The 26,012-nt window shown below is 40.5% G+C and overlaps 1 protein-coding gene across 1 annotated transcript in view; it reads left to right on the forward strand.

Annotated features, from left to right (window-relative positions):
• ATG14 (autophagy related 14) overlaps window positions 1-24,730 on the forward strand; it is a 43,009-nt gene extending 18,279 nt beyond the window's left edge. Inside the window, exons 4-10 of the mRNA XM_058293400.2 lie at window positions 1,520-1,601; window positions 5,844-6,081; window positions 9,443-9,672; window positions 11,131-11,248; window positions 12,277-12,367; window positions 12,447-12,532; window positions 21,769-24,730. Of these exons, the coding sequence (XP_058149383.2) occupies window positions 1,520-1,601; window positions 5,844-6,081; window positions 9,443-9,672; window positions 11,131-11,248; window positions 12,277-12,367; window positions 12,447-12,532; window positions 21,769-22,075 (1,152 nt within the window). The 3' untranslated portion in view covers window positions 22,076-24,730. The remainder of the gene's footprint in view (window positions 1-1,519; window positions 1,602-5,843; window positions 6,082-9,442; window positions 9,673-11,130; window positions 11,249-12,276; window positions 12,368-12,446; window positions 12,533-21,768) is intronic.
• The last annotated feature ends 1,282 nt before the right edge of the window (window positions 24,731-26,012 follow it).

Here is a 26,012-nt window from a genome sequence, read left to right on the forward strand (position 1 = left end):
CCCCTTCTTCCCCCACCCTGGTTGTCTGTTCTCTTTGTCTATTTGCTGCATCGTCTTTGTCTGCTTCTGTTGTCGTCAGCAGCACGGAATCTGTGTTTCTTTTTGTTGTGTCATCTTGTTGTGTCATCTCTCCCGTGTGTGCGGTGCCATTTCTGGGCAGGCTGACCTTTCTTTTGCTCTGGGTGGCTCTCCTTACGGGGCACACTCCCTGTGTGTGGGGCTCCCCTATGCGGGGGACACCCCTGTGTGGCACTGCACTACTTGTGTGCATCAGCACTGCGCGTGGGCCAGCTCCACACGGGTCTTGGAGGCCCAGGGTTTGAACCGCGGACCTCCCATGTGGTAGACAGACGCCCTAACCACTGGGCGAAGTCTGCCGCCAGATTAATACCTTTTAGAAGTAAAAATATCTCATTGCTGATCTATTTCTTGTCCATCAGTCCCTGTGAATCTGTTTTCAGAGTCTCTCTGACCCCATTGGAATGGTTAGAATTTCACCCACACCCACTGTAATATCCTTGTTCAAGGTTGTATGTGGGACCTTCAGACTAATGGACAAGTTTAAAGCCCATAGCTTTGTTTTGAGCTTTTAATTATCCACGTTTGTGGAGATCTCAGAAGCATTATAGAATAGATCATACTTTTTAACTAACTGCTGGATCCCTTTTTTTACTGATTCTTTATTCTCTTTAGGAAAAGCTGTATTTAAATCCTAATAATGTGACAAAGAGGCAATTTCATGTTCTTTATAATTGTCTGAGGCTTCTCAGGAAGTCTTACATATGCTGTGCACTTAAAAAGTTCTGTTTCAGTGCAGTTTTTATTATTTTAAGTAATATTTGCTTATTGTATAAGTGAGGTAACATAGTGGTGTTAGTAGTCTCCTGAGCAAGCAGCACTAAGGGTTATGAGCAGCACTTCAGCAGGGCTTTGTCTGGTGCTGCAAATGTTCTCTATCTATGCTGTCCTGTATGGTAGCCACAAGCCACGGATGGTTATTGACCATTTGACATGTGGCCAGTGTGACTAAGGAACAAAATTTTTAATTTTATGTAATTTCCATTGAGATTTTTAAATTTTTAAATTTTTAATTTTTAACACTTTTTAAAATTAAAGTTAATAGATCACACAGAATGTTACATTAAAAAAACATGAGGTTCCCATGTAAACCCTACTTCCCCCCATTGAGATTTAAATAGCCATATGTGGCTAGAAGCTACATATTGGTCAGAGCAGGTTTAGAGAATATCCATCAACATTTTTCTCTGTTGATTGACACATACAGATCTATGTGACTTTCTCTTTACTTCTTTTTTTAGCAGCTTCTGCATTGAACTCGAAAAACATTGAGATTTCTTTTTCATGGTATACCATAGCTACAAAAGCTGTAATATAATTATAATGGGCTTTTCTTCATTATGGTTTCTAAGATATATCTGAAAACAAGTAGTAATCCCAGGTTAATTGTATTAATTATAGGAGATCAACCTTGTGGTATTTATTGAATTTTTTTTTTCAGAGATGGAAGATAATGTCCTGCAAGATGAGGATTGAACAACTGAAACAAACAATTTGTAAAGGGAATGAAGAAATGAAGATAAGTAAGTGATTCCCCTCTGCCCCCAATAGGTAGACCTAATGAAGGGATTGTGTGGAATATCACAGGATTAATAAGCTAAAACGGTGTGCTAGAATGGTGAAGAGGTGTACTGTATTAGTCAGGCAAAGGGGTGTTGATGCAAAGTACCAGAAATCTGTTAGCTTTTATAAAGGGTATTTATTTGGGATAAAAGCTTACAGTCACAAGGCCCTAAAGAGTCCACATCAAGGTTGCTTTCTCACCAGTCACTTGCCATGTATTGAAGCAAGATGGTGGGTGATCTCTGGCTGGTCTCTCAGTGCTTCCTGTGTCAGTGTCTGACATAGGACTCTTTTCTTCCTGGGCCTGCTCAGCTGCTCTCTTCTCTTCGGCTGTAAACTATTAGGCAAATGGCTCACCTCTCCCTAGGTTTTAGCTCTTTGAGTCTTCTTCTTTCTGTCACATGACAAAGTTCTCTCTTTGGCATCTGTGGAGCTCTCTCTCTTCCCGTGTGTCTTCTGGAGTGAGTGTCCATTTATATCAGCCCACCATGGGGGTGGGGACTCAATCTGAGTCATGCCTTCCTGACATAGTGGAATTAAAGCCCTAATCTTAACAGGTAATTTAATCACAACATTTCAGCTGAATCTAAAGCATTCAAAGGTGTCATACCCAGAGGAATAGATTATAGGAGCTATCTGTAAATAGCATGAGATTTTATGAGTCTTTCATGTGACCATGGGATGCACAAGTCCAGATTCCTCAGGCAGGCTGCAAACCAGGGGCTCCCATGAAGGTCCTTGATGAGTTCCAAGGAGATGTTGGCTGTCTGAAGCTGAGCTGGAAAATTCTTCCTGAATGCTGAAATCACTTCCCCTTTTAAGCCATTCAACTGATTGGATGAAGCGTCACTCGTTGCTGATGGCAATCTCCCTGGTTGATGTAGATATAATCAGCCAGCTATGCAGTAAACTTACTGATAGACTAAAGTCCATAAATGTCCTTGTATTACAGTTAGCTCAGTGCTTGCTTGACCAAACAACCAGGCACAGTTACCTGGCCAAGTTAACACATTAGCCTAACCATCACAAAATTTAAGTGAATTAAACTTGGAAAAGTTGTTAGCTTGCCTTCCTCTCCTTGTAAATCCCTTTAATAAGGAATTTCTTTTATAAACATACAAAGGGTTTATATAACCTGCTACCTTTTTCAGTTAAAGTTAAGGAATGTTTGTTTCCCATTTTGCCTTAGCTGATAGGAAGTACAGAGTCTTTCTAACTTGGCACTCAATTTTAATAATTGGCTTACTTTAAAAGCTCAGAGTTTTGGCTTTTTCTCTCTTAGTGGCTCTTGTACATATTTTAACCTGTGTTAATTTTACATTATATTTGTATACTTCATATATTAATCATAGGTGATTGTCAAAAGTTATGATAGACTCCCCTTAACTGTATCCTTACAAATACCCATGTATTTCTGAAGATAAATGTAGTAGTTTAGAGTAAGTCACTATCGTACTTTTTGTTTTGTTTTGTTTCTTACCCTAACCCTAACATCATACGTTTCGAATCCCTTTCTTGTCTATTCACTGCTCTCAGAAGCAAGTATTTTATAGTAGGATGTGATGGTAAAATCTTCCTTTGAAAATGTTTGAGCTAATAAAGAGCTTGCATGGAGTTTCACAGGATTATAAGCTAGAGGGGCAGGTAAGCAAGGTGAAGAGGTGCTTAAAACTGTAGACAACTGATTACCTGCTGAACTTTAGATGCATCCTCCAAAGGCTTCAGTAGCACTGTAGGAACTTGTTACTTAACGGTGGTTCACCCTGTTTTCTCATCCTCCTGTGACGTTCAGATCAGGGATTTAGTTCACCATGCCTCTGTGTGTAAACCTCCTGGAACTGCTGGATTTATTAAACATGTGCATTAATTATTAGGAAAATGATCACACACTTGGATTTCATGGTAATATCAAATTACTGTAAATTTCTAAACAGTCACTCTCTATTTCTGTTTCTTTTATTGTGGGCTGGTAACAGTTTACAGCTGGACCCAAATTTTGAGTAACAGTGCTTTGGGTTGGGAACCCCTGATCCTTAGAATATAAATGTAGTCTAGGTTCTACCCTCTAGGCCAGACTCAAAAAATTTTGCAAACAATTTTAAGGGAGTTAATGGAGTCCAGAAACTGCATGGGCCCAAGCCCACAGATTAAGAGCTTACTACCCAAGTGTATTTTTTTTCCTCCCCATTACCTTGTTGTTAAAATATCACATTCAGAAAAGGGCACAAATTATAAACTACTGTAAAGTCTGATGAAATACTTCTCCAGAATTGTAGGATTTAAGATACACACAGTATAGAATAGTATAGATATATTTTGTGGCACGGATAGGGAAATTAGATTGTATGAACCTGCATGGTAAATTACTTACCCAAAGACACTCAAGAAGCATGAGTAGATTACAGAAATATCATCAAAATGTCTTACCATTTAGGAGATGCATGGAGAGAAGGACAAGTTAAACTGAGTGCTGAGTGTCCATGAGGTGCAGACTGGATGATTATGCTGCTTTCCTGTCAACGTGAGAAAGGGTCATGATAATTAGATTTGAAACTGTCCTAAAAGAAATCTGGCCATATTATGACTTATGGTTAGACAGACTGATTTGAGAACTTGTAAAGAGCTCAGTAGAGATCATGAAAGTGAATGAGCCTGCTGGAAAGTAAGTGTGGGATGGAACCAGCAGAAATAACCTTTAGGACATGCATATTGAGCAGGTGTGGTAAAGAGATGCATCTGAGGAAAAACAAACTGTAAGGAATTTTATGCCTGCAACTAATTACCTAGGTCCTCCTTAAAATAAGGTGGGTTCAGTCCACATATGTTTATTAGGTGCCTGTTATATTCTAGTCAGGAGCAAGGCTTCAGTTGGACCTGATAGAAGAGGATTGAGATTTGTGTGCCACAGGAGGGGTACAAACATTACCATAGAGTTCTGGAGACCATTTTGAAGGGGGTCTCTGTTGAGTGAGAAAAATTTGAAATATAGGAGCTAATAGGATTCCCTGAGAGCTATTGATTTCAACAGTATAGGTGAGTGTTTAGGGAATAATGACAGTTCAGCATTCATCCATTGTCCATACATCCATGCATTAATCTAAGTAGTTCCACTTTGTGGAAAGGATTCAAACAGTCTAGTAACTGAGCAAGGCTAGAGTGAAGGGTTAGAGTTGATGTACTAATGTGGGGGTGGCTCAAGACCAAGGAGTTCAGTTTATATTTGATGAGAATCACTGATCATTTAGGCCATAGATTTTGAAGACTGGGCCCATAGAGGAGAGTGTGAAGGCTTGGAGTAGAGCCTAGCTGGAGATCGGCCGAGTCTTGGTGAGAAGTAGGGAACCTAACTTAAAATGTATCAAGAGGAGGTTTTCTGGGAAAAATAATGAACTTGGTTTTGAACTTGAGTTTGAGCCTCCAGAGAAGTCCCTAAGTGTCTTGAGATTTTACAGCTTTCTTTTGCTGCTCTAGCAAAGTTTAGCTACAACCCAAATCCTACCAGGCCTAGTGATCCAGAACTGAAGGAGCTCCACAAAAATCTGACCAGACATGTGTATATATGTCTTCCTGACTGTTTGGGCAGGCCTTTGTTTCCCTAGCAGTGCTTAAAGTGCTAGGTGTCTAATAGGTACTCACCTGACATGCTCTTCCTCCCTGCTGGTTGCTGCTACATTCCCCTGAAACTTTGCAGAGTTTTTGGTCTCTTTCTGTTGCTCATCCTTCTTTGGTACATGAATACCTGCTGGGAAATTATCCCTAAGTTCTTCATTGTTATGCAGGGCACACCTAGGGGCTTTCTAAGGAAAATCAGGTAACCAATATGTTTTTTCAAACTTGAGTTAGTTAATTTCTCTGCCCAACACAGCTATTCTTTGGGATTTATTGTAAGAAAGCCAGGTACTTCCTATGCTAAACTGGAACTTGGTAATAGTTGAGTGACTCCTTTTATTAATGATGGTTACAAATGGGGATAAAGAGTTATTTAAAAGGAGGTTCCCTGTGCTTTCTGTGTAATACCTACTTGAACAAAACTCTCAAGTTTCTACATAGTGAACATTATCTAGTGTTTGTTTTGTTTTGTTTTGGTTTTTTTGAGGTTTTGCTCTCAGTTTAGACTGCAGGGGAGACACTTACACTTGTCAGGTAGGGTTTTATAGTATCCAGGAACTATTGTGATTTTTTATGTGATTTATTTATTTTAGATTCTGAAGGCCTTGTCAAAACTAAGGAAAAAAACGAGAAGCTTTACAGTCGAGCACAACGGCACCAAGAGAAAAAGGAGAAGATTCAGAGGCATAATCGCAAACTTGGTGACCTGGTGGAAAAAAAAAATATGGACTTAAAAAGTCATTATGAGTGTCTGGCAAATCTTCGGCGATCTCATATATTAGAGCTCACCTCTGTCATTTTTCCAATTGAGGAAGTAAAGACCAGTGTGAGGTACAGCAAACATTTCTTTTGACTCTTAGAATAGATCATATTCCAAGTAGTATTTCTCAAGTGTGTCAGCACCTCATTTAGTGGGCCTTTTTCTGGGGTAATATGCTTTCCTGGTAATAAGACTTACGTCTTATCTGCTTCAGCAAACAGCACACATGGCATGAAGTTGGCAAGGCATGCAGGGTGAAGGGCAGTGGCTCTCAGAGGGTGGGGCGCAGGCTTGTGTACTCTTACAGAGCTTCCAGGTCAGGTTCTGTACACGTGCCTGACTGAGAACCATTTGGTGGGTGAACAGGTTGCAGTCCCCGTGGGACCGTTTATTAGTTGTGTGACGTGAGGCCGGTTGTGGAACCCTGGGTCTTTTTTATGAGCTAATATATAAGAAAACACCCAGGGTTCAGGGTGTTGCACATGTTGGACACTGCACCTTGACTTAGCCTTTTCCTCGTAGCCATCCTTGATTGTATTAGTTGCTTTTGAGTGCTGAATACTGTGATTTTACTCTTAGGCTAAAATGCCTTTGGTACCCGTGGGTATTGGATTGACAAAGCAGCGGTTTCCCCTCCTGGCTGATGATCCAAGTCACCTTTGAAAAGTACAGTTTCCAGAGGCCTCCAGCCTTCCAGAGTACTTCATAATACTTTTATATTTTTAAACTTCCCCAGATGATTCTGATGATCAGCCAGGTTTGGAAATCTCCACTGATGAGTTTAGTTGCTTTTTCACAACCACTAGGCTCTCCTAGTTGATGGTTTTCCTGTCTGTCCTGGCGGCTCTCACTTCTGGCATCTCTTACTGGAATATGACAGTCACTGGACTGTTGCTGTCTTGGCAGCTAGTCTTTCTTGCCTCTACTCCAATATGTTGTTTGTTCTACTGCCAGAAATAGCTTCCTAAAACCCTAAAAAAGTCTGATCATTGGAAACCTGTTCTCTGGCTCTTTCAAAAAGACTTTGGGAGAAAAAGGACTGGCAAAAAAGAAACCTTATGCCAAACTAAATTCTAATGGGTTAAAGATTTAGATATTTTAAAAAGCATTACAAGGATGTAGATTTGGCTCAGATGACAAGAGTGTCCGCCTACTACATGGGAGGTCCAGGGTTCAAACCCAGGGCCTCCTGACCCGTATGGTGAGTTGGCCATGCACAGTACTGTGCCATGCAGGGGTGTCCCCCACATAGAGGAGCCCCACGCGCAAGGAGCGCGCCCCGTAAGGAGAGCTGCCATGCGGGAAAAAAGCGCAGCCTGCCCAGGAGTGGCACCACACACATGGAGAGCTGACGCAGCAACAAAAAGAGACACAGAGTCCTGGTGCCACTGATAAAAATGCAAGCGGACATACAGGGCAAGAAGAACATACAGTGAATGGACACAGAGAGCAGACAACAGGGGTTGGGGGGAAGGGGAGAGAAAATAAATAAAAAATCTTCAGAAAAAAAAAGCACTGCAGTAGACAAAGACTGAGGTGCATTGTTCCAGATGAGAGGAGATTAAGGAGACTAATATAACTAAATGCATTGTGTGATTCTGGACCCCAAAAGACCTTAACAGGACAACTGGAGAAATTTGATGAAGGTCTGTGAATTAGTTAATAATATGTAGTAGTGTTAATTACCTGATTTTGATCATTGTATTTTCCTAAGTTGATAATTTGGGAAAGTTAAGTGAAATGTATACAGGAAATTTTTACATTCTTGCATCTTTTTTGTGCAGCTGAAATTATTTTAAAAAAGAATATGTAAAAGGAAACATATATAGTAAAAATACTAGAAGGAAAAACTTGAAAAACTTTCTCCTCTATAACCATAATGTTTTAATCTTCTACCTTGAGTATATATTATTTTGTAACAGTTGTGACTTAATTTATTGTGGTAACATACACAGTGTAACGATTTCCATTTTAACCCCTTCAAGTATACAGTTCAGTGGTGCTAATTATATTGTTGTTTTTAAGCAGGTGGTTTTGAAATTATCCTTAAAATGAGAGTCCTTGTTTGTTTGCATTTCTCTAAACTTCTTGAGTGAGAGAAGGAAGAGGCAGAGGTACAACTGACTTACAGAATTAGCCATAACACCTCCACCCAGTTTTATCTGTGACAGCCAGTAGGAGTTATCTTATGTGTATTTTATGGCAGAAGGAAAAAAGATTGGAGACCCACTGGCCAAGAGGACAAAATCTAAACTTAGTGCTGCCCAGAAGGCCCTTCCCAGTCTGCCTACTTCCTACCTACTTTTCCAGTACCATCTTCTGAATCTTCCCTTGTGCATCTTCCCTCACCAACCCCACTAAACACCTCTGTCCCCAGACAGTGTATTATTTCCCCCTCGGTGCATTTGCACCTGCTGCAACTTATCATAGCAAATTCCTATTCCACCCTTTAGACCCAGCAGTTCTCAAAGTGTGGCCCATGGACCTCTGGGCATCCCTCAGACCTTTGCAGGGGGGTCCATGGAGTAAAAACTAAATTTTTAAAATAATGCTAAGACATTATTTTCCTTTTTCACTGTACTGATATTTGCCATGGTGGCTTAAAAGCCATGGTGGGTAAAATGTCTGGTACCATGAAACAAAATTAAGACAGAAGCACCAAACTGTAATAATAGTTATATTCTTTACCTCCACACACTTGCACTTAAAAAAAAGCCAGTTTCATGTACAAATGTCATTGAAAATTTTATTAAAGCTTGATCCTGTAGTGCATGTCTTTTTATACTGTGCGATGAGATGGGAAGTTTGTGTAAACCACTTTGCAGCATACTAAAGTACCTTGGTTGGCTCAAGGAAAAACCCTTGAATGATGGAGCTGCAAGATGAACTAAATGCTTTCTTCATAGAACTAAGAACTACTGACAGACTTGGGTATTAAAGAGATTTGCAAAAAATGTAAAACAATGCCATTCTTCATGGATTCTTTTGTTTCAAAAAATGTAGATATTTTTCATTAAAAATGTGCTGTGTGAGCATGTAATGGGGCTCATCATTGTTATTTTTGAGTGATTGAATAAACAGTGTAAACTTTTCTCAGTTTTGGTTTCTAATGCAGTAAATATTGATCTAACCCACATAAACAAAAGCTCTTTGGAGATATCAGAAAAGTTTAAGCCTAGAAAGTTTCCTGAGACCAGATAGCTTGAGAACCTAATAACTTAAGGCCCTAGCTCAGGTGGGTGTCTTCTTGCTTACACGTTTGAGGCCTTCTGTACCATAGCTGGTTAATCTTCATCTCTCTCAGCATTTGCTTATCTGTATTCCACATAAGTTCCTGTGGTCACCTGTAACCTTTTAATATCGTGGCATTTCTGGCAAGTATACTGGCATGCCCTTTAAAACTCAGTTTCTTGAAATCCTTCTGATTTTTAGAGATCCCGCTGATGTGTCTTCAGAAAGTGACAGTGCCATGACCTCCAGCACAGTGAGCAAGCTTGCCGAGGCCCGGAGGACAACTTATCTTTCAGGGAGGTGGGTCTGTGATGACCACAATGGAGACACCAGCATTAGCATTACTGGGCCTTGGATTAGCCTCCCTAACAATGGGGACTACTCTGCCTACTACAATTGGGTGGAAGAGAAGAAGACGACACAGGGGCCTGGTGAGAAGCAAAACTTCTTTGAAAACTCATATATATATATATATATATATAATTTTTTTTTTGAGGTAAAATTCACAAAACAAAATTAACCATTTTAAAGTAATACAATTCAGTGGCATTTAGCATTCACAGTGTTGTGCAACCATCACCTCTGCTTGGTTTCAGAACTTCTTCGTGACTATGAAGGGAAGCCCTGTATGCATAACAGTCACTCCCAATTTTCCCCCAGCCCAGGGCAACCATGAATCCACTTCTGTCTCTGTGGATTTGCCTGCTCTGGATAATTCATATAAATGGAATCATAAAAATGTGTGGCCTTTGGTGTCTGACTTCTTTCACAGTGTTTTTGAGGTTCATCCTCATTGTAGCGTGTATGAGTGCTTGTTACTTTTTTAAAATTAAAACTTTTATTTTGGAATAATTTCAAACTTGCAGAACAGTTGCAGAAATAATCCAAAACCCATACAGAGAACTCCAACATACCTCCCACCCTGATACCCAGATCTACTAGTTCTTAGCATTTTGCTACATTTGCCATATCATTCTGTCAATCCATCTTGCCATCCATCCACTTTATTACTTTTTATGACTGGAACAACATTCCAGTCAACAGATATGACCACATTTTGTTTATGCATGCATCAGTTGAGGAGTTGAAAACTTACCTATCTTTTAGATATTTCACCTTTTGGGGGTTAGTATTACTTTATACAGAAAGGCCTCACTATTATAAGAAGTTTATTTAGCCTGTTGAATCCCGTTTTTATAACTTTGTGAAGAGCTTGTTTTAACAGTCCTAAATGGAGACAAATTTTCCACTAGCAAAACCCTTTAAAACTGCTGCAGTTTCTCTTTGGTAGAGAAAAGTTGTTCGTTTAGTCATTCAGCAAACAGTGAGCATGTGCTTTGGCTCTGCACAATGCTCAGCACCAGTGATAGTCACTAAGACAGGTGTGACCTTTTCCCTTCTGTGGGGAGAAGGGTAGGAAACAAATGATCAATGGACCCACATGCCAAGTGGGGGCTGTGAAGGGAACCAGCAGCATCACGGCGGGGCAGGTGGGCTAAAGAGAGCAAGCCACTGCTCCTCATAGGATAGTCAGCGGAGGCCTCTGAGCAGGTGGCATTGCAGTTGGGCATTAATTGTTCTGTTCATACATTAAGCTACATCCTCAGATCCAAGTGAGTTCAGGTTTTAATTTCTTTTATACTTCAATTTCATTCACACTGGGCTTCTTTAGGCCCATTCACTTTTATTGCATTCTACTTGGTATAAAAAATGATGAAAACATCTTTCTTTGGCCATGGAGCTTTTTGAGTGAGGAATAAAACTGAACCATCAACAATGTAAAGAAAAAAATGACATCATAAAATCTAGATTTATGAATAATTGGAGGTGAGAAATAGTTTCTTTGAAATTAAAGTTGTTTGTGTATGATTGTTGTTTTTATACCTTAGACATGGAGCATAATAATCCTGCTTACACGATCAGTGCTGCATTGTGCTATGCGACTCAGCTGGTCAACATTTTGTCACATATACTTGATATAAATCTTCCTAAAAAATTGTGCAACAGGCAAGTAATTGAATGTGGTGATGTCATCTTTATCTTGCACTCTTAAGTTTCTGTTGTGTTCTTATTTACTGTAATTAAACGAAAAATAAGAATATAAAAGTGTAATCAAGGAAAACATTTGACTATCAAACACTGAGATTAATTTCATAAGCCTCATGTGAAATCCATTTCACTATTTTCTAAAAGTCTTTGAAAAAAACCAGATATTCTCTATGAAAAAAATAAGTGGAGAAACCAAGATATCCAGAGTATGCTACAGATCTCATATGTAAGAACTGGGTAAACTGTAAGAAGTGTGCCTGTGTGTGAATAGTTTTTTTTTTTCCCTTAATAAACTAGAATGGTTTAAAAAAATTTTTAATTTCAAAAAAGTTATGCAGTCTATCCAGTTCTCATCAAGACCTCCTCACCCCCAGCCATTGCAAGCAAATATAAATCTATATTATTACCATTGCCCCTTCTTAAAAACACAAAAGCTAGCATGCTATTCTAAAGTGTTCTGCACCTTGTTTTTTAGAATTTTATTTAATGAATATTTATTGAGCATCTACCATGTGCCAGGTATAGTGGTGAGCAAAACATGGTCCCTGCCCTCTTGGGCCTTACATCTTAATGAGGGCACAAATAATAAGCAGCTAATTAAACAGTGTCAGATGGTGCTGAGTGCCATGAAGAACATTAGAGCAGAGCAAGAGAAGGGGTGTGCAGCAGGGCAGGGCTTGTTAGAGTGGATAGGTATGTCATCTTGGGTGAAGCTGAAGGGGGAGAGAGCAAGTCATGCAGATCCCTAGGGAAAGAGGCTCTGGGCAAGGGGAAGGGCACGTGGTGACGAGAGCAGTAGAGAATGAGGGCAGAGAGGCAAGTGGGAATGCTAGCCATATGGGGCCTTTACTAAGAGGTAAGGACCTGGGGTAGGCTTTATACTAAACTGCAGAGTAAAGCACACTCTTTGTAAAATGAATGCTTTAACATAGAATTTCTTCTAAAAAACTTTACAGCTTTACAAATTGTACATTTCCTTTTTTCAGTGAATTTTGTGGGGAAAATCTCAGCAGACAGAAATTTACTCGAGCAGTGAAGAAACTGAATGCAAATATCCTTTACCTTTGCTTTTCTCAGGTATGGAAAATGTACTGTGAACTAATGTTAAATCTGTCACACAGTTTGAAAATATTAATCAATTCTCTGCCTTTTTTAGCATGTAAATTTAGATCAATTACAACCACTGCATACCCTCAGGAATCTAATGTACCTGGTCAGTCCGAACTCTGAACACCTGGGCAGGTAAGAAAGCTATTTGTTGCTTTTCTCTAAGTGTTACTTATGTGATCACTTTCAACTAGAATTGTTGCACTTGTTGACCAGGCGCAGCGGCCTGTTCTCCAACTCCAAACTCTCCAAAAAGGACAACAATGATGCAGTCGCATACAGAAGACTCAACTCCATGTGTGTGTCCTCTCTGGCTCTGCCTAGCATCTGTCCTTGGCCTCTTTCTTGTGCCCTTTCTTTTGTGCCTACACAATGTGATATTTCTTCATCATAGTTTTCTTTTTATTGCTGAGTCAGTCTGGGCACCATTTGCTGGATAAAGTGTCTTAGAAGTTTAGGAGATGGATTGATTTGAAATGCATTAGCTTAAAAATAGGAGTCAGTTATGAAAAAGACCAGGGCTGGCCTATGGGATCTTTTTAGTCTCTTAGCCCATAAACCATGAAATAGATAAGGTTAATCTTTGGTACCATCCAAGTACCCCTCCTCTGGGGCTTTCTTTTTTTTCCCTTGCTCTTAGTAATTTGTTGATAGATTTCTGCAGTGGTATGGCTTGGTAAAGATATTTGCACTGTTGAAAGAACTACAAGGAAAATAAAAGATGGAGTATTCTTTTGGGGTGTCCTTCCCCACCGTCCATTTGCTGTGACCCTGGCATCCATCAAGGGGAGTCCCCTGTGGAGCTCCCACCTGGCCTCCACTGACCGTATGCCTGGCCTCCTCCACAAGCTGCACATTCACCCACAATTTTGTGCTATTTTATAGGGAGTTCGTGCTCCTTCCCCTAAATCCCACTCCTGTGGCTCATGATCCATGGAAACCTGAATGTCAGAATTCCATCCCAGTTTTGCTAGAGCTCTGTGAGTTTACTAATCATCATTTCTGTACCTGAGTAAAGGACTCAACATTAGGAAACATCTGTAATAATAACAGCCAGGATTGAGCAGTTTTTTTTTCTTTTTTTTTTAGCCACTGGGCCAACCACTTTACAAGCATTATCTCATTGGTCTGATAATTATTCCCACTTTACAGAAGGGGAAACGGAGGCTTAGTATGATCAGGTAACTCATACTCATCGTCACAGAGCCAGTAAAAGTTGGGGGGTCAGGGTCCTAACATACTCTGGCTGACTCGAATATGTACTCTTCCTCATACTCTTAACCAGTGCACATTAATTCATCACATTAACAGATTAAAGGGGTTTCCCCTGTTCAACCTGACACATGGAAGGAAAGCACTGAATAAATTCAGCTCGTGTTATTAATAATTAATAACAGAAAAATATTAGCAAGTTAGAAATAGATTCTTAATAAAGGATATTTACCATAAACTTCAGCAAAAGTTTCATTTTATGGCACATTACTCACATATATAATAGAAGCATTTCCTATAATCAAAAAAAATAAGGATGGCTACCTACACTGCTCTATTATCAGGCCAGAGGCCCAGCCAGGGCAAGAAATTTAAAACCTATAAGGTTTATTTGTATTGGAAAGAAGCAAACAAAGTTGGCATTATTTGTAGATGGTATAAATATTGAACTGCAAATCCAAGAGAACTACGACACTATTAGAAGTAGTTCAATATGGTTATTAGATACAAGACTAACCTACAAAAAGCATTTGCTTTATATATGCCACCAACAACCAGTTAGAAAATACAATAGAAAAAAAAATGCCTTTTACTGTAGCAACAACAATAACAAAACATTATTCAACATGAATTTCTAGAATGCCTGTTACATGCTAGGCACTGTACAAGGTGTGGGATTGAATGAAAGAAGGCCTGAGTCAGTGAAGACCCTTAAAGTTTTCTAGGGTGGTTTTTAGTTTGCCAAAGGGCTGCCAGTGCAAAGTACCAGAAATGGGCTGACTTTTATAAAGGGGATTTATTTGGAGTAAAAGCTTATGGTTCCAAGTCCAGATGGAGGCATCATAAGAGAGATTTTCTCACCAAAGTCAGTCGCCACTTGTTGAAACACAGGGGCCACTAATCTTTGCTACCTGCTCACTGGAGGGCAACAGGGCCTAAGACTTGTCGCTTTCTGGGTCTCCTCTATCAGTCTCAGCTGCTCCACATTCTTCCTGATTTCACCTGCAAGCTACTGAGCCCACGGCTCATCTCTCTTTGGGCCTCAGCTCTTTGAGCTTCTTGGGGTCTTCCCTCTTCTTGAGCTGCTCCATGGGCCCAGACTCTTGAGGACTTCATGCTTAAGCAGTCCACTAGTCCTCTCTCAGGTGACAGGGTCAAAAATGGCAGCTCCCTTTTCCTGTGTCTGTTTTTATCAGACCCAGCAAGAGGGTGGAGACTCAATCTGAGTCATGCCTCTCTCATGTTGTCCAATTGAGCTCTTACCCACAGGAATGGATTATTTCACAGGAATGGATCTTTTGGGGATTCATAAAATAATTTTAAACTACCACAGATGGGGAGGTTCAGTATTGTAAAAATGCCACTTCTCCCCAAAAGACCTGATTGGAATTGCAACAGAATATTTTATGAACTTTGACAAGCTGATTCAACTAGAAGCACAGTATGCAAGAAAATTTTGAAAAAGAATAATGAGGGACTAGGCCTGGGTCCTCTCAAAACATCGTATAAGAGTAACTAAAACAGGGTACTGTTAACGTGAATGGAGGGAGCAATTAAAGGAACAGAAGAGAAACAGACCCTTGTGTAGGAATATAATAGATGATAGGGTTGGCATTTTAAAAAATTTCTTTGACAAATCAATTTTACTGATACATATTAATAAAGCATAGATTCCAGCCAAAGTGTACAGTCAATGTTATTTGGTATAACCATGTTGTACATTTATCACCTCAGTCATTGTTAGAGCATTTTAATTGTTGCAATAATAATAAGCAAAAAACAAGAAAATTTTTTACCCCTCGATTTCTCTGTGCTTCCTGTGTTGTACATAGCTGCTATTTCTGGCTATTCCTGCACAATTACTTTTTTTTTTTTTTTAAGATTTATTTATTTCTCTCCCCTTCCCCCGCCCCACCTGTTGTCTGCTCTCTGTGTCTATTTGCTATGTTTTTCTGCATCCACTTGCATTACCCGGCAGCACTAGGAAACTGCATCTCTTTTTTGTTGCATCATCTTGCTGTGTCAGCTTTCCGTGTGTGTGGTGCCACTCCTGGGCAGGCTGCACTTTTTTCATGTGGGGCAGCTCTCCTTACAGGGCGCACTTCTTGCATGTGAGACACCCCTATGTGGGGGTGCCCCTGAATGGCTGGGCACTCCTTGTGCACAGCAGCACTGCGCGTGGGCCAGCTTACTACGCGGGTCAAGAGGCCCTGGGGAATGAACTCTGGACCCTCCATATGGTAGATGGACATTATCAGTTGAGCCACGTCCATTTCCCCAATTACTTATTTATTAAGCCGTTTTATTGAGATATAGTCATATACCATACAATCTATCCAATGTGTATATTCAGTGGCTTTTAGCGTAATCACAATGTTGTACATTCATCATAGGGATGGCATTTTGAATGAGGTAATAGTAGCAGCTCAGTAGTGTTGGGCCAGTTGGATATTCATATGGGGAAAAGTTGGATTCATGCCACATTCCATACACAAAAATAATTCCAGATGATGTAAAAGATCTTTTTTTTTTAATAACTATAAAACCTAGTGAAAGAAAAGACTATTTTATTCTCAAAGGGTGGGGAGGGAATTTCCAAACAAGCCACAAAACCCCAAAACCAAAGGAAAGGAGTTACACATTTTGTTGTGTAAAAACTCTAAGTGTCTCTGTGGTAAATGATACCATAAGCAATAAAAGACAAGCAACAGACATGTTTTGCAACCTTTGTAACAGACAACATAATAAAATCTGACAATCTAAAGAAAACTTTAAAATCAATGAAGACAAGCAGCCTAATAGAAAAATAAGCAGAGGATTCTAACAGGCAGTTGAAACTAAGAAATGCCAGTAACCAGTATCCACATGACAAGAAAAACCTTCATCCTCAATCAGGAGTAAAGAAATGCAATTTGAAACAGGTTTCCAGTTTTCAGCCATCAGTTTGGCAAAAATGGAAAGGGTTGATGGTCTCCATCCACCCTTGGTGGTTGTTTAGGGAAATGGACATCTCTTATACTGCAGTGTGATGTGATACCGTTTGCTTGGAAAGCAATTTGGAGGGTCTCAACCTTCTCTTTGTTCTTGTCCCAAACTGGCTGTGCCACTTCCCATGCTGTGTGCTATGGGCACACACATGTGCACCCAGGCTTGAGTCTGGCTGTAGGTCACACCTGTGTCTTGGTCTGTGAGCCAGGAATTCAGGGGCTGGGCAGAGTGAGCACAGCTTGGGGGTTCAGAATCTGGGTCAAAAAGGACAAGGGACATTGGACTAGGAATACAGAGTGAAACGAGTCCTAAGGTGAAGGTTTCCAGTCCTCATCCTCTTCTAAAAATGAATTCTGTGTTAGGACGCTAGATCCATAGTAATGTGGGGTCCCTTTGTAGCCAAAAGAAGTAGAGCTTCAAATGTGCTCTTTTTCCACACACTTGCCTCCTCCAGAATCAAGGCTTCAGGAAGATTTTTTGTTTTTGTGTGTGTGTGTGTTTTTGTTTTTTTGTTTTTTTTTCCAAGAGGTACTGGGGAATTAAACCCAGGGCCTTGTACCGTGAAGGCAGGTACTCAACCACTAAGCTATCTGCTCCCCTTCAGGAAAAGTTTTTAATGGAACTTAGGTGGGGCTTCCTATTTCCATTTAGACCAGCTGAACTATAGGATCCCATCCTGAATCCAAAATAAACTGTTTCTCCCCCTTTGAAACAAATTCAATTGTACAGAATAGTTTCAAAAATAAAAACAGTATGACTCTCATACCCTTTACCCAGATTCACCTACTGCTGTTTTACAGCATTTGCTTTATCATTTACACAGTGTGTCTCTAAATATACACACATATACACCCAAATAATTTTTTCTGAATCCTGTGAAGATAAGTTACATACATCTTGACTCTTGACTCCTAAGTACTTGAGTGTGTATTTCCTAAAAACAGGGATACTGTCTGTCTTAACCACATAGTAGAGTTATCAGCCTCAGTAAATTGCCAGATTCCTCACAGTGTTATTACTATATTTTCCCTTCCTGCAACTAATGAGCAGTCTCTGGGGAGACACTTTCAGACCATGCAGCTATCTCATCAGAATGCTTCTCATCAGAATTTCCCCCAAGAGTTAATAGTTGTTGATGATTCATATTTGATCCAATGTTTACTCTGATGGTACCAATTGGCCTTCAGCATTCTGTTGGCAAGAACTTTGCATGCCCCCTTACTTACCTAACAACATTTAAACATTTTTCTGTGATTGCATTACAGTGAGAAGTTTGGCTTTGGAGAAGAATCTTAAGAGTCTAGCAATAGACAAAGTTTTTGTAATGTTTTTTGTTTTGTTTGTTTTTACGATTTATTTTATTTCTCTCCACCCCCTTGATGTTTTGCTCTTGCTGTGTCTGTTCATCTTCCTTGTTTCTTTAGGAGGCACCGGAGCAGAACCCTGGACCTCCAGTGTGGGTGGGAGCTAATCACTTGAGCCACCTCCTTTCCCTGCTTTGTTGTGTCTCTCATTATGCTTTTCTTCCCTGTGTCTCTTGTGTTTTTTTCTGTCAGCTCACCGTGCCAGTCCATCGCATCAGCTGTCTTTAGGAAGCACCAGAAACCTCTGCTCCCTGCTTTGTTGTGCATCTTGTTAAATTTTTCTTCTTGCATCTCTTGTTGCATCATCTTGTTGTATCAGCTTGCTGTGCCTGCCTGTCGCGCCAGCTCACTGTCTTCTTTAGGAGGCACTGGGAACAGAACCCGGGACCTGCCATGTGGTAGGCGAGAGCTCAGTTGCTTGAGCCACATCTGCTTCCCAATTGACAAAATTTTTAGGTTAAATAGTGAGAGTATCAGACAGTTTAGGAGTATCTTTTACAAGATCCAGGCACTTGAACAAATTTAGTTGTAACTCCTCCCTGACAAATTATGGCTTTTTTTCCCAGAGATAATTCTACTTTTTCACATTATCAAATATATAATTATATGGCTCAGCATTTCACAGTAACTTGTGAGGCGTCAGCTGGATCTGACCAGTTGCTGCAGTTGATAGAGGAGAACTAACATTTTTATGATTGCCAAGGTTTAAAAAAAAAATGGATTCTGAATGTGAATGTCTAAGAAAAGGCCCAGCAGCACAGTGATAGAAAGGTCCCAGGGCAGAGTATGTCCTCTCTGTGGCTTCTTTATATTCTCTTTTCTTCTGTGTGGGTGTGGAGCTTTAACAAGGACATTCACAGAAAAAAAGGGGGGAGATAGTTGACAGAAATAATGTCAATGCCACAGTGGGGCTTATCCCTTAAGGAGAATGTTCACTGTAGACAAGTCTGAATGCAGCTCTGCATGTGGAACAAGTTGTTGTCTTAGATAGTTTTTTTGAAATAAGTTTTGTATGAGACTTTGTTGCAGCTAAAAAGATCATTTTGTTGCCTTGTTTGATTGACTAACTCCTTCCAGAATCATGAGAAAATGAGTGCTCTGGCTTTAGGATCTTGAATAGAAAGAAATCAGTCTTCCAGTTAAACGTAAAATTAGAGGAACAATTTTGTAATCTTTATTCCCCAAAGGCATTAAGTGAAAATGATTTAATTATTTCACTAGTTGATTCTGTGAGATCTCTATGTACTCCAGGCATAATAGGAAGGTACTATATCTCTAACCTAAATTACAAGTGATGAGAGAGAGGCACTGAGTAGGAGAAATGTCCCAGGGACCTCAGCAGAGTCTCTTCACCTACTCCCGTAGGCTTTCTGAAATGTAGGTTATTTGTTGGAACCAAAATTGTTCCAACTGATGAACGTCTTTGGGAATCGTCCATTCCTTCGTTTTTTCATTTTAAATACTTAATTGAATACTTGTTCCCTGACAAGCCAACCCTGCTATGGGAGATTCCAAGAAGAGAACTGGAATGGTCCTTTCACTCCTACCTGTGTCCTGGAAAAACCCTTAAAGAGGGGGCCTAGGGAAAAACGAAAGAGCCTTATGTCTACAAAATTAAGTACCTTGGCACATGCAGGCAGGTCCCATGAGGGGTGCCAGTTAGGAAGTGGTCGGGGTGTATTGAGAACCTGAGCTAGGGCAACACATTGAGTATGGCAAGGCGGGTTGTTCGGTGATGTCAGGTAGCCTGATCACCCTGGATGTGGAGCACCAGGGAGGAGAGGAAGAGTCCAGGCTAGCTTGAGCTTTCAGCCCTAGTGACTGGCTCAGGAATCTTAAAGAAGGGGACATGATCGGGGATTAGTCACCTCAGAGGAGAGATCTGGCAGGCAAGAGAAATTTGGAGTAGAGCTAGGAGGAAAAAAGCCTGAAATTTGGCTTTGGGGTAGACATGTTGGCCAAGGAAAAGAATAAAGGAATGGAGAACAGAAATGAACTGTAGGGAGAACCTTAAGGAAACAAATAGGATACTCAGAATTAAGATTCTGGTCACAGTTATCACTGGTTTGTTTGAAGAAAGTTAGGGGAGACCAGGGGAAGTAGGAAGACGGTGGGGAGAACCCCCTCCCTAATTCTTGTTTCCTTCTCATGCAGCATGACTTCTGGGCAGGGTGGAGGCCCAGTGGGGAGAGGAGAGTTCATCTGAGGTTCTTTGAGACCAAGAGGAAAACCCTGTGTTTTTCCTATTGTGCATCTTCCACTTTAAGACATAAATTATAGCCCTAAAAACAGTGCCTGGAACATAAATATTAGCTACTGTTATTATTGCTATTTCAGCTAGGAAGCAGGGTTGTCTTGGAGGAATGACCTTGTCTTAACCCTGGGAAAAGTGAGTTAGAAGGCACAGGTCTGGCAAGGGCGCATTGGAGGCCAGCACTCAGCTTTTGTCCTTCCAAAGGCTGTGAAGACTTTTGGACCAATACTAAGACAATAGGCATTACAATTCTGGGATTTTTCCGGGCACTGTCTGCTATTTTTGTTAACTTCTGCCATTTCCCCAAAGTAATTATCAATGAAACCCTTGAAAGAACCAAGGTCTTTGGTTCTTTTCTTGGGGTTAGCAGCAGGGAGATAGGGGCTGCTGGGCAACTGCAGTCCCCTGGTCCATGGGGGATGGGTTAATACATTCTAAATAATTGAATCTCACTTTATGCAATAAATGTGTCCCTAGAAAATGTGAGGGTATTTAAAAATATGTGCAGAAGCCTGATGTTGACAATAACCCAGAGAAGTTTTGCTAGCATGCATACCACCATATCTTTTCTCTCTTCAGGGGCTTAAGAGTTTAATAATTTAGGGCTTCCATAAGGCAGTGTGTATCTGTATATTTTTCTTTGTTTTTTCTTGTTTGTTTGTTTTTCCAGCTTTTATTTTTCTTCAAGATTCATTTATTTCTCTCCCCTTACCTGCCCCCCCCAACCCCGGTTGTCTGTTCTCTGTGTCAATTTGCTGCATCTTGTTTCTTTGTCTGCTTCTGTTGTTATCAGCTGCTCGGGAATCTGTGTTTCTTTTTGCTGTGTCATCTTGTGTCAGCTCTCCATGTGGGTGGTGCCTTTCTTAAGCAGGCTGCACTTTCTTTTGCGCTGGGTGGCTCTCCTTACGGGGCGCGCTCCTTGCGCGTGGGGCTCCCCTACGCGAGGGACACCCCTGCGTGGCAGGGCACTCCTTGCGTGCATCAGCACTGCACATGGGCCAGCTCCACACGGGTCAAGGAGGCCCAGGGTTTGAACCGCGGACCTCCCATGTGGCAGACGGACGCCCTAAGCACTGGGCCAAGTCCGCTGCCTGTACATTTTTCTTTGTATACCATTAATTACACTAATTAATAGACCACAGTATACATCAAGTGACTGTTTTTAATCAGAATTGGCTCGTTGGGAATGCTGTGTCTTTATCAGCACTGCAGTTGTTTAAAACAGTTTTTGAAATCATACTTTGGGCCAGTGTGAACCGTCTTAGTAGATGTTTTTTTCCTCTCCATCCAAGATCATCATAAATAAAATGAGTAGAATTGAGGGAAAGTGTGGGAACATGGTATTATTCATCACTTGGATGGCAGTTATTATTTTTAAAAGACTTCAATATAGGGAAACCGTGAATGCAGTGCAGATGTGGGAAATGGTGTGTGGTGACGGACTCTGGGTCCCCACGCCCTGTCAGGCAGAGTGTCTTCTGGGGAAAGGCAGAGGATCTCACCAGGTGAGAATGGCAGCTGTCTTTAAGAGGCCCCTTGCTGTCTACACACAGGTCAGGACCCTTTGAAGTGCGAGCAGACCTTGAGGAGTCCATGGAATTTTTGGATCCCGGAGCTGCTGGAGAATCCGATGAGAGTGGAGATGAGCACATCAGTGACGAGGAAACGGACCTGGGCACGGACTGGGAGAACTTGCCAAGCCCCCGATTTTGTGATATCCCTTCCCAGCCTGTGGAAGTCTCCCAGAGCCAGAGCGCCCAGGCGTCCCCACCCATCGCCAGCAGTAGCGCGGGTGGAATGATTTCCTCTGCAGCTGCCTCCGTGACCTCCTGGTTTAAAGCCTACACTGGACACCGTTAGTGAGCATGGACAAACATGCCAAATTTGCACCCAGAAACTTCTCCCATTGTGCGTTAGTAAACCTTAACCTGCTTAGCTAAGATAGTGCCTGGAACAAAACAGGTTGAACTGTTTGTTTTCTTCAAAGCAGGGAGACAAACATTTTTGTCAGGTGGCCTGTGAAGATGACAGACATATTTTAAATGGGTAGATCTGTGTTTATGATAATTAAGAGAAAAGAGGGGTTTTGTATACAGTCCAGAAGAAGGACCTGTGCATGTGTCCAGTTCCTGATTTTGTTGAAGAAGAAATTCATTTGGGCTCCCTCTGATCACAGGCCGTGGAACCCACAGAATCCACAGGGATGGGTTTGTCTGTCAGTCCTTGTGATGCTGAGACTATTCCTGAACACTTTGTTAGAGGGTGAATCACAAGGAAATTATTCTCGATGTTAGGACTTGAAAGATAAAAGCTGTTTAGTATGAGTTTGTTTTTATGTCATTTTTTTGCACAAGAACCAGAAGGCAATTGGAAACATCTGATTTCTTTATAGTTTGGTTATCTTGGGTTTTTAGGTCAAGGATTTGGTTTTGTTTGGAAGGAGATGTTCTTTTTCAGGGAGGTTAGTTCAAAACTTACTTCATTTGTGCTGCTCTGTCGTAGCTTGTCAGGCATTCCTTTTTTGCTTTCTCCCCATATACCAAAGAAACTAAGATCTTTTTCCTTGAGGACCCACATCAGTAAATGAAAGAAATCCTAGCTGCAATAATGTCCTAGAGAATTTAAAACAATTTTCTTGAATTCTGAGGGGAACCAAGCTCATTCTTCTAGGTTTTTCAACTCCTGCCATCCACATGATGTGCATTTTGAAATTGAACTTATTTTCAATTTCAAGTAAGTGAGTAAGATTGTTCCCTTGTGTAAACTAAATGCTTGCCTGGGCACAGGTTAAAAGCCACTTGCGTGGCCTCAGTGTCTAATTTTCTTTTGAAGGGATTTAGTAGGTGGCAGGTGTTTCCAGGGAAAACCATCTCACTTGTTTGTTTCCTAGAGGACTAGGTTGCTTTGGGGTCACTACTTTTGCTCAGAAATGCAGAGCAGATCCTTAGAGCTAATTTTACTGTTCTATCCTAGGGAAAGAAAGCTCAGAGATTTTTAAAAAATGTTCCCTCACCAAGAGAGCATTCTCAGCTAATGTGTCTTGTCATTCTCTTAGTGACAATCTTATAAGAAAACTGTAATGAAAGAGGCATTATGTACAAATATGTAAGTAGGTTTTTTATCTTTAATAACTGCAAAAAATCCTATAACTACTACAAAAAAAAAAATCCTATGAAAATTCCTAACAACCATTATTACCATATCTTGTTAGTATGAGTAGCATGATAGTACCTCAGAATAAATCATTCAGAAGTTTGCCCTGCCCTTCTTTTCCATTATTATAATTGATACTTTGCCTCCCAATCTGAGGTGCTATATATTTTGCTGTTGGTATATTTGATGTCTGGTAGAGTTTTGGATAGAGTAGCGGAGAAAGAGTTTATTTCTATACAGGAATAGCAACTTCTCTGACTCTGAATTTTCCACCTAGGAAACAGACTTGGCGATTTGCCCCTTGTGGGTTCTTATACATCCAGTATCTCTGTTTTAAGTGCTAAGCTATGATTGCTGGAATGCATTTTACCATCCAGTTCTGTAGTTCATAGAGAGTGGGTATGGTAGACTTGAACAAATACCAAATGAACTTAAATCCCATGAGATATAAATTATCTGGCTATGTCAAACCCTCAGAAGAAAGTTTAGTCCCATGAGTTAGAAGTTGGGATGGGAATAGAATATTGACTTCAGCTGTGAGTTGCATAATAGTCATGGTTTTCTCAAGTAAACCTCTTAGGAAACCATGAATGGCAAATATAACCTCATATTTAGAGTAATTCAGTAAAACTTACAAGGATGTGGGAAGTTTAGGGATTGAAAAGGGATATATTTTATTGTTAATATCAACTAGAGGCACTTTACTCTGGGGTAAGTGATCAAACCCTTTAGTGGTTTTGAACACCAACATACTGGCTTACATTGCTGAGATGTTTTGGTTTTCATTATTTTGCACTGGATCCACCCTGTAAATATTCTTAAATATACATTTCAACCACTGTTTTTTCTACTCTTTTTGCTGCTCATTAAAAATCTTTCACGTAGGTGCCAGAACCGTATATAAACAGCTAAAAAAAAAAAAAAATTGAAGCTGTTTTTTGTTTTTGTTTTTAAAACAAAAAGCCATAGTACTTGGTCATATTTTCCATTTTAAAATGATTTATTGAAACAAGGTAATACTAATAAAAAAAAAACCCACAGGCACCAAATAAGCTGCTGAATATGGTCTGTTTAAGACATTTTTTTGTAATGGAATATAACCAGGTTTTGCACATCTAGAGGTTAAGAGGAAGAACGGTATATCAACATTGAGTGTAGTAAACAGGATTCATTTAAGGATTCATTTATCTATAATTTGGGAAAGAACATTCAGTGGCATGCTGTTAAAAAACTACAATGTCTGTCTCCTCACAATATCATGTTGCAGGAATTTCCCTTGCTCTGCAACTTCCAAACCAGTTTGAGTCATACAAATGTTTTCTAAACTTTTATTGTATTACTGCAATAAATCTTTTAACGGTACTTTGCTAATATGTATGTCATTTTTCAAGCTCTGATTATTCATTTCTACTCCTACATTGAGGGCAAAAATGAGATCTGAACAAGGAGTATTTTACACAGCTTTTAAATATTTTTTAAAATTCTTTTGCCAGGTTAAGAAAATAAACCTATTGATAAGATCAAGGTGTTGAGAGAGATTCATCTTCAGCAAGCCGGGGCAAACGGATTGCTTACCACTTACATACTTTCTCTAAAATTGTCTTCATAGCCATTATACGATTCAGGTGGCCTATAGTGACGTGGTGCCTTGCTGTAGCCTTCCCCAGACAGGAGCCCCATGGAAAGGGAACCTGCCTTGACTTTCTCAGAAAAGAAAGGGGGAAATATTAAAAGTTAGAGGGGCCTTGTCAGGCTGAGAGTAGAACTGCATAGCTTTAGAGAAACCAGTGGTACCATTCTCTCCCAGATGGAAAGTTTGTATCTTACAAGTTATATTATTATGGAGAGGAGATTCCTACAGGTGGAAGTGGATACCAGGAGTGACTGCTGTCCAGTAGCCAGGCCAACTCCGAGGAATACTGAGTTGCTGTGGTCATCATACTCCAGCAACAGGAAGAAAGGGGAGAGTTCCCAAACCGGATGTGCACCCAGTTTCCTAGAAGTCTGCTGTTCACTATTCTTCAGTCTCTATTGGTAGCAGTTAGAAATATGCTCCTGTCGGGGTATAAGGGGAGAATCTCTGCCCCCAGCATTATGACATGGTTGATGCAGGAATCAGAGGTTAAAGCAGATGGAAAAGACTAAGGATAACTTTGTCCATAGGTTCATTATTGGGGAGGGCATCTGATAGTGGGCTCTTGGACAAGTCATTCAAACCTCAGCTGCTTGGAAAACTACTACCAGCTCTCTCCAAAGACCTGAAGAGAAGAGATACCCTGGAAAAAGGGCCTCACAGCCTGCCTGGAGCTACATAAATGAAATGGAATTTTTAAACCAGAAACCACAAGTGGGACCATCTTTTCTGGAAGAAGGGAGGATAGTAAAATAGCAAGAGCCATGTCAAAGACTTGGGTTTTTTGGAAGGAATGATGGATAGTATGCAGGAAGCTGGGGGCTTGAATGGGATGGAGAGTCTGAATGGGTTCCCTTTTAAGAAGTAAGAAATTGGTGAGAGGTATTTGGCAACACTAGCTAAGTGTTGAAAATGGGCTTAATAAAAAAAGGCAAAAAAAAGGGGGGGGGGGCTTAGAGACAGTTGAATGAAAGAAATTTAAAGGCACTAAGGATTCTGAGGCCGTGGTAT

Source organism: Dasypus novemcinctus, chromosome 3 (assembly GCF_030445035.2).
Source record: "Dasypus novemcinctus isolate mDasNov1 chromosome 3, mDasNov1.1.hap2, whole genome shotgun sequence".
In the NCBI taxonomy this organism is placed as follows: Eukaryota; Metazoa; Chordata; class Mammalia; order Cingulata; family Dasypodidae; genus Dasypus; species Dasypus novemcinctus.